Below are 7,834 nucleotides of genomic sequence, written 5' to 3'. Positions count from 1 at the left end.
GGGAAAAGCTGTTTGGCGTCACGCCTAGTAGCAAAATGTGGGTTTTCCACAGAAAGGGGCTGCAGCCAGGAAAGGGGGGCACGGGGCGGCTTTTCTCTCTGTTCGGGTTGAACTCGGGCAACAGGCCGAGCAGCTGCAACAGAGCTTAGTAGCACTGTTCCCTGAAGGGACCCGCTTTCCTAAACAACCATCTCACCCGAGGACCTTGTGAGTAACATTCCATAACCTCTCCTCCCAACTCGCCGTGTGAGGCTACTGTTGTTCCTGGGGGTGCAGAAGGCTGAGGCACAGAGGAATAAAATGGCATCCCCAAGGTCCAACTGGTAGAAAAAAAAATTTGGGTCTTCTGCATGCCAGGTGCAGGATGAGCACTAAAATGCACTGGGTTTCCACTCTCCCAGCCTCAACAGACCAAAAAGCCAAAGTAAGCTTTGTCACTGCAGACACAGGGCGTGCAGGCAGGTACACACCAGCTACAGAGGAATAGAAGCAAGAGCGAAAAAGCTGCTGTGGCAGATCGTTACCAATGTTTGTAGGCTGGTAATCTTGCATAGCCGTGACCATTTCCACCCCAAAAGGTGGTTATGTCCCCAAATCCTTATAGCTGGGACAAAGCAGGGCTAGGCTCACTGCCATGAAAAACATGCTGCACCTCTAGACTCAGCCAGAAGACAGTTTCCTGTCCAGAACTGTCTTGTTTTCAAGCTGAGAAAGAATCACCTGTTCCAGCTTAGTTTAAAAACAGAAACTTGTTGCCGAAATCATTTTCTGTGGCTTTAACTGGCCACAGAAACAGCCCCTGAATATAATTGTGTTAGGCTGGAAAACAGTCTTCATTTTACCAATAAATTCTCAGTAAATAAATCAGGGCAGCTGCAGTAGCAAAACACAAAGTGAGGAGATGGGCACCTGCCTTTCTACCTAGCCCTTTCTGTGACTTGTCAGAGACATTTGCCAGAGGGTTGCAAGAGCTAAGAGTGGCATTGGAAGCTTTCCAGAAGCAGCTGCTTGAGGTAACAGGAGAAGTGGCTAACGAGGATATTCAGTGTCCAGCCCTGCATTACAACTATAGTGTTATCCGTGTGGTACGCAGAGGGTGAAATACAATCTTCCTCACTTCTCAATGGACAAGGCACCCTGCAGAGGATGTGTTCCTGGCACTTAGAAAAGATCCAAGGCACCTGGAAACAAATTTCCTTTCATCTGCTCGGCTCTGGGACAGCTACATGCTCACTTTCTACACAATGCTGTCTCTCATGTTCCCCCCTCCATCCCATTTTCATTCCTTTTCTACTTGTGCACACTGTGCACAAGACAAGATTAGTAGCTGAACCGTCCACATAAACTAATAGTCATTAACTGTTCCCACCAATTGTTCTCTGTTTGCATCACACAAGAAAATGAGTGTAGAGCAGTGGAGCCTTGGGATTTACATGACACATGCAGCTTACTGACATGCAAATGCTAGTTCTTCAACTTTTTGAGTTGTTTTGCAGTGGCAGTTTTCTGGCTGTAACTGATTTCCTGTGAGCTATTGTTTAGAGAAAAGCAGCAAAGTAAAACAGCAATTTGGACCACAGGATGACTCATCCTGATCTGGAACTGCTTGCCTTTCTTTGGTCTGTGCTGGCAGACTAAAATAATCAGGACAGGCAGAAGCAAGTCCAATGAACTGAAAAAGTCCCAGACCCTTTAGGGGATGGAGGGCTGGACACCTATGATGCAAAGCCAACCCATCACACAGAGAAAGATATTTCCTTTAATGAAAATATGAATACAGAGATCATTGAAGAAACTGGTTTTGGTCAAGGACAATAAATGTGTTTAAAGCATGATTACAAGGAAACATAATAATGATTAAAGGCTTAACATTAGACCGTACAACACACATCTCTAGAAAGATGGACTTTCCCTTTCTAAAATTAAAAAAAATCATGGTCTGTGTCTCCAGTGGGGGAAAAGGCACCATGACTGGGTCTCACTGGCAAAACTGAGTGGGGAAAAAAAGCAAGCACATTTGCCCTTTGCAACAAACTGCAACAGGTAAAATTGACTCTAGATCTCTTTCAATGAAGCTACAAAGGTGATCTGGCAAATAACCCACACATTACTCATGGACACACAAAGATTTAGAAAAATTCAACAGTTCTGCTTTTCTAAACGAAACAATTACCCCCAAGTCTGTCCCACGATCCTACCCTAACGTATTCCATACATCATTACCTCCTTCACTGATTAGTGAAGATCAGCTCTTAAGACTGCATGGGCTCTTTTGCAAGCTACCTCCTTTCTAGCATTTCAAGAACTGAGGACATCAGTGCCACTTCTGCAGGTTGAACCCCTTCCTGAACCACAAGCCTGGTGGGGGGGCAAGACTGCTGTGTGCGAAGAGGAAAGCACTGTTGCCACGCACCAGTGCTGATGTTCGCGACGTCCGGGGAATAACAAAAATGCAAAGCTCGACTTAGGCTTGCACTGAAGATGCAACCGCTGCAGTTAGCAGAGATCATGGGGAAAAAGAAAAAAGGGGGACTTCTCTGGATGGAAAATTTAATCTTTTTGGCAAAGCTTTCTATGAGTAGCCTACCCGGTGAAGCACAGTATTCTTCTTTCTGTAAGAAGTACCAGTTCCAAGCCCTGCCTAGCTCTGTTTCTACCAGCCTCAGGGTGCTATTAGATGAACTGAGCATGGGATGTTATCTCCAAGAGCTGATGCTGGTACACTTGCAGAAGTGCAGTTTTACCAGGAGAGGTGGGGGCTGAGGCTGCCCAGCAGGAGCTGTGTCCACTGCAGAACACCATGTGGGCAGCACATCAGCACCACGTGCTCTCTCTAAGTACCCCAAGGGAGCCTCTGAGCAGATGGACATCCCAAGGACCACAGCTCAGCTGTGGAAACGCGCAAGGAAGAGAGCAACCATCCGTGGTACTGGATGGCAGGCATGTGGCACTCTAGTCTTGCAAATGCTGGTGACGTGATTTTAGCAAAGGTGCTTGTAAGGCTTCAGAAGTTCACGGTATGAGGCTTGTTTGTAACTGCAGTCTGTCCACACCATAGCTGGCATGGCTCTAATTTATTGGGGTGCTGCAGCTACCTGGTCAGTCTGTAACCTCCCTGGCAGCCGTGGTCCCCAAGCCCACGCAAGTTGAGACAATAGGGATGCAGGTGAGGGAGCGCGCCTATCTCCCATTTTCCCTGAGCAGAGGAATTGTATGACGAATGTCTCAATGCACCAAAGCACATTGCTCCTCACATAGCTAGTCTTCGTGAGGCAGTTCAGATGAATTAGACCATGTGTCTATGACCACTGCATCACACCTTAACAAGGAAATTTCACGTCAACAGGACAAGGAAATTCTTTATCCATAATATAGGAAATGCTTTCTTGACTAAAAGAAAAGCGTATAATCTTGTTCAAAAGTAATTTTTCTTCCTCCACACTGTATTTCAGACTGCGTGGAGATAACTTGTTTAAACAAGGGAGTCTACTTCTTTTGTCACAAGCATTAACTCCTGGCTGCTTCCCACTTGAAAATCAGTTAAGGAAGTGGGTATTTTTTCCTTTTGCAATGGCAATAGAAGATATATGTAGTGGCTGTCTCCTAAAATATTAACATCCTGTCAACTCTATCAAACCTTCTGATCTTCAACTTCCCACAAAGTCCACAGGGTGTCTATTTACCTTAAGCAAAAATGGATTGCAGTCAGAAGGATGGGAATTTTAATGAAGCATGCTATTCCCTACTGTATTACCCAGTCCCTAGAGATACTTAAAATAAATTTAAAAAACCCCCAAACCAGCAAATGCAGCTAGCGTACTCAGAGGAACTATGGCACCTAAGACAACACACCTGTCCTTGAGAACACATCGTACTGCAAGTAGCCTGCTTCCCCGTTTGGTACCAGAATCTCTGCCAGCCAAAAAACTCACCACTCCTCTCCCAGTCCTAGAGGATCACCTAGCCATTTTCTTCCTGCCTTTCCTGCCTCCAGTTAGGTACACAGATTGTCTTTCCAGTACACAGTCCCACTGGAAAAGATAGTTAAATTCAGTTAAATTAATTCCAGTTTAATTCAGCAGTAAGTCACCCCTGTAAAACTAGGGCAAAAATTGGCAACTCTGCCAATTACTCTGGGGTTTGGCAGGCCAAAACACACAGCTCCATGAAACTAAGCAGACTGTCATCTGAGAAAGACAGAGGCAGGACTGCAAGGTTTGATGGAATGACACCAGCCACAGCACAGGAATGGTAGTTAGCAATCACTTGGCTTAGGCAGGTTAAGATGGAGAAGCTCTGCCTGAGCCCTTGTGGCACACACTCCCAGGATCAGCACTGCGCACGCTACACTGGCGTATACCTTGAGCTTTTGCACCCAGGGAGAGGGGAGGAGTCCTCCACCAAGCCTTCCTGGCATGCTCTGTGGCCCCTCCAACCACTCTGAACCCCTTAGCCAGCTTAACCCAAATTTAGCAGTGGCAGAAGTCTCAAAGGCATTCAGCACCTACAGGTTTTTCCATGACGTTTAGTGGCATAGTAGAGGACAGGAGACCTGCTAACAAATTCTTCTGAACAGCCCAAATATAAGGAGTGCTTCAATCAAAATGTGTTTGTGATAAAATGAGTCCAGAAATAAAACACTGAATATATTAGTTGCAATTCTGAACGTATATGAAAGACAAAGGCTATTGTTCCCTGCTATTCTAAGGTTGCTGGTCTGGAATGCTACCATCACTTTCCAGAAGGCATCTAAGAGGCACTTCCTTCTTCTTTGTGGATCGTGCAATTTGCAGGTATGCACCTGGTACTTAACTCTTTGGAAGATCAGCACGGCAGCACGCAGAAGGGACAGACATGGTAGGGTGCAACCTACCAGTGATAAGCATTAAGTCATAACTTTTGACAGGAGAACCAACCTACCTCCAAACTGGGTGCCTGTCTTTGTTGGAGCAAACAAGATTACAGGCCATTCGGCAGTGGGCTAAAACAACCATTCCTGGTCAGAAATCACACAGCCCAGCAAGTCACAATGAACCCTCCAGCATATCTCTCTCAGCTTCAAACTCTCTTGAGCACTTCAGGATTTTGTTTCCCAATGGTTCTCTGACAGACAGCAAGCAAACATCATCCCTTATCATAGCAACTTCAAGAAATGAAGGCATCTACACAAATCACCAACTGGCAACAAAGATCTACCAGTTGTAGATCCTAATACCACTCCTAATATACAGAAGTGAACCACAATGGACAACACTGATCTAGTAGTCATCACCGATGAGGAAGAGGACAATTACTTTAAAGGCCCAGTTGGTGATTCAGTTTCTCAAGGCAGAATAAAAACATGTGGGACCAGACCCCTCCTACACAACAGGCAATGCATCGAGGACATGTAGGAAGTCCAGCGGTAGGGTTTGTGGCTCAGTTTTGCAGCTGGAAGTGCTAGTGCTGGGTTGCCTGCGTGGGACATGAAGGGACACAGGCTCACCATCTCTGGCAAGTCGCAGGACATATAGTGGTAGGAACAAATCCTTATGAAGAAAGGCAAAGGAGGTATTAGAACAACTGGGTAAACACAAGAAAAAATTATCAGACTAGCCACGTCCTTCTCATTTCTCTAATAACACATGTGAGACATCTACTAGAATACCCAGCACTGCTGAAAAGGCACCACAGTTGCAGTGAAATACAGCTACTTGAACTCAGGTATCCAAACTGAAGGAAAAATTGAAGAAGTGTATTCCAGGGCTTCTTTTAAAACAGCAAAAGTATTGTATAAAAACATTTCCCTGTACAGTAACATTAAAATGAGAAACATTAATGCCTGCATCTTGCTTCAGCTAGTATTAAATTTCATCATAGCAAATGGAAACCATCAACGGCTGCTCTACAACAGCCCTAGAAGCAATGAAAGGGAGCTCACTGACTGTGCAAAACTGCAGATTGTTCCTAGCTCTGTGCATCTCAAAATATGTTGTGGAGCGGAAAATCTTGTTCCCCTAGAAGGGAACAGAGTTTTTAAAAAAACACCAAGAGAGAACTATGTTGTTTGCCTGGTTATTTGAGACCTTCCACATTTCCAGAGGAGAGAGATCCCAGAGCTGCCTGTTATGAGGAACTCTTCTCCTTGTATTTCTGGTAAGCATCCAATATCTCCTTGACAACACTTGGATCATCAAGTGTGGTGACATCTCCCATGTTGCTTGATTGTTCAGTGACTACTTTCCTCAGCAGCCTTCTCATGATCTTCCCTGATCGGGTTTTAGGAAGACGTTTCACTACCTGCAGAGAAGGGAAAGACACACCTATATTAGAACCTGGGTCCTGCTGGAAACCACAAGGAAATTTGCCTGAACTGTCCTAAGCCTGGCACACTATCTCATGGTCACAGCTCCTCTGAGGCTCCTGGGAAATACTAGACCATTGAGCACACTAGTTTATGTCCAAGGAAAGAAGAGCCACTAGTATCAATTCCTTGTGCTATATTTTATTCTTATTTAAGTGGACTTTGTTCCCCATTTATGCATTGCTGTGTATCTCCAGGCTGGGTGCTGCAGGACACACAGCTCTTTGGAGAATCAGATCCTCAATAAGCTGTTAACTATTGAGCTGGAAAGCTAGTTACACTTGAAAAATCAGGCACTGATGATGACACAGATCTCAATGCATTACAGAACAGACATATTCCCCTTTACAGGGCAGGAATATAAAGCACACAATACTGCACACCAGTTACAGGGTCTCCTACTCAAGGGATAACACCTGTTGGCTTATGTTTCTCTTTGCCTGATTATATCTGTCAGCCTACACGCCTTCCTTCATAATCAGAAGAATGTTAAATGTCTTGGCTACACTTCCTGCAAAGGACTTAGCAGCAGATTCAAAAGCTACAGCGTAAACTTCAGCCTGGTCGAGTTCTCAGGCACTGAACAGAGACGCTAGCAGGTCTCATTTTGCTACATTATCAGGCCAGTAGGCTACAAAACTCCAAAGCATTAACTAACATGCAAGGAAGGAGTTGTAGGACTTCCCTGCAGGACTAGCCCCAAACACAGGGAAACAGAGGTGTTTCCTTGCAAACCTGCAAGTTCTGGAAGCTGCTCCAATCCACTGAAGATGTCCTGGGCTGTTCCAAGTTCAATGAGCCACCCTTGCCTGCTCCTGTTGTATTCTGTAACCCGTGTCTTGGTGTCCACCTTCCAAGCACGTGGCTAAAGCAGAGTCCCTCAAAGAAGTGGTCTGGTCACTGTCTCCAAGCAGAGAAGTGGAATGGATGCAGGAGGGCCTTGGGGGGCAGCTAAGGCGCAGCTTTGTGCACTCTCCCCAAACACACAAAGGGAGCTGCTGAAAGGTGAGGAGACTTGAAAGAAAGCCTGGAGTTCATCAGCGCTCCAGGTTCAGGCTGAACAGCTGTCAGTTATTCAACAGAAACAGCCAGTTCTTTGAGATTTGGGGTTGATGCTAATTACCAAGGCAAAATAGCTGGGCAGTGGAAAGCGTCACTCTGCCTCTCAGTGACACCGAAGATTGTAGCATCTGTCTACAGTTTGGTGGGGTTTTATCTGATCCATTGCACAGGGCCACAGAGAGCAGTGCTACACTGCTTCAGCAAGGGCTTAGCTGAGGGCAAGATCTGTATGAACAGTAATGCTGCTGCATGGTGAACGGGGACATCAAGTGCATCTTGAGGCACAGGGTGGGCCTGGGATTCCCCTCTGCCAGAGCTCTTGCCAAACATGGTGCTCTCAACAGGCTGTGCATCCCATTTAAAGGGTTGTTCAGCACTTGGCCCAAATAGAGAAGCCTCAGGGTAGCTCTAAAACACACTCTGTAACAG

General features: G+C 45.8%; 1 protein-coding gene across 4 annotated transcripts in view; it reads right to left on the bottom strand.

Moving 5' to 3' along the window:
• Positions 1–1,741: 1,741 nt before the first annotated feature.
• Positions 1,742–7,834, bottom strand: part of ACSS1 (acyl-CoA synthetase short chain family member 1) — a 38,324-nt gene continuing 32,231 nt past the window's right edge. For all 4 annotated transcript variants that reach the window (XM_030035132.2, XM_030035134.2, XM_041128313.1 and 1 more), the window contains one exon: positions 1,742–6,279. In XM_030035132.2, the coding sequence (XP_029890992.1) occupies positions 6,106–6,279 (174 nt within the window). In that variant the 3' untranslated portion in view covers positions 1,742–6,105. The remainder of the gene's footprint in view (positions 6,280–7,834) is intronic.

This window comes from Aquila chrysaetos, chromosome 13 (genome assembly GCF_900496995.4).
Source record: "Aquila chrysaetos chrysaetos chromosome 13, bAquChr1.4, whole genome shotgun sequence".
Taxonomy (NCBI): Eukaryota; Metazoa; Chordata; class Aves; order Accipitriformes; family Accipitridae; genus Aquila; species Aquila chrysaetos.
This window is presented reverse-complemented; position numbering and strand designations above follow the sequence as displayed.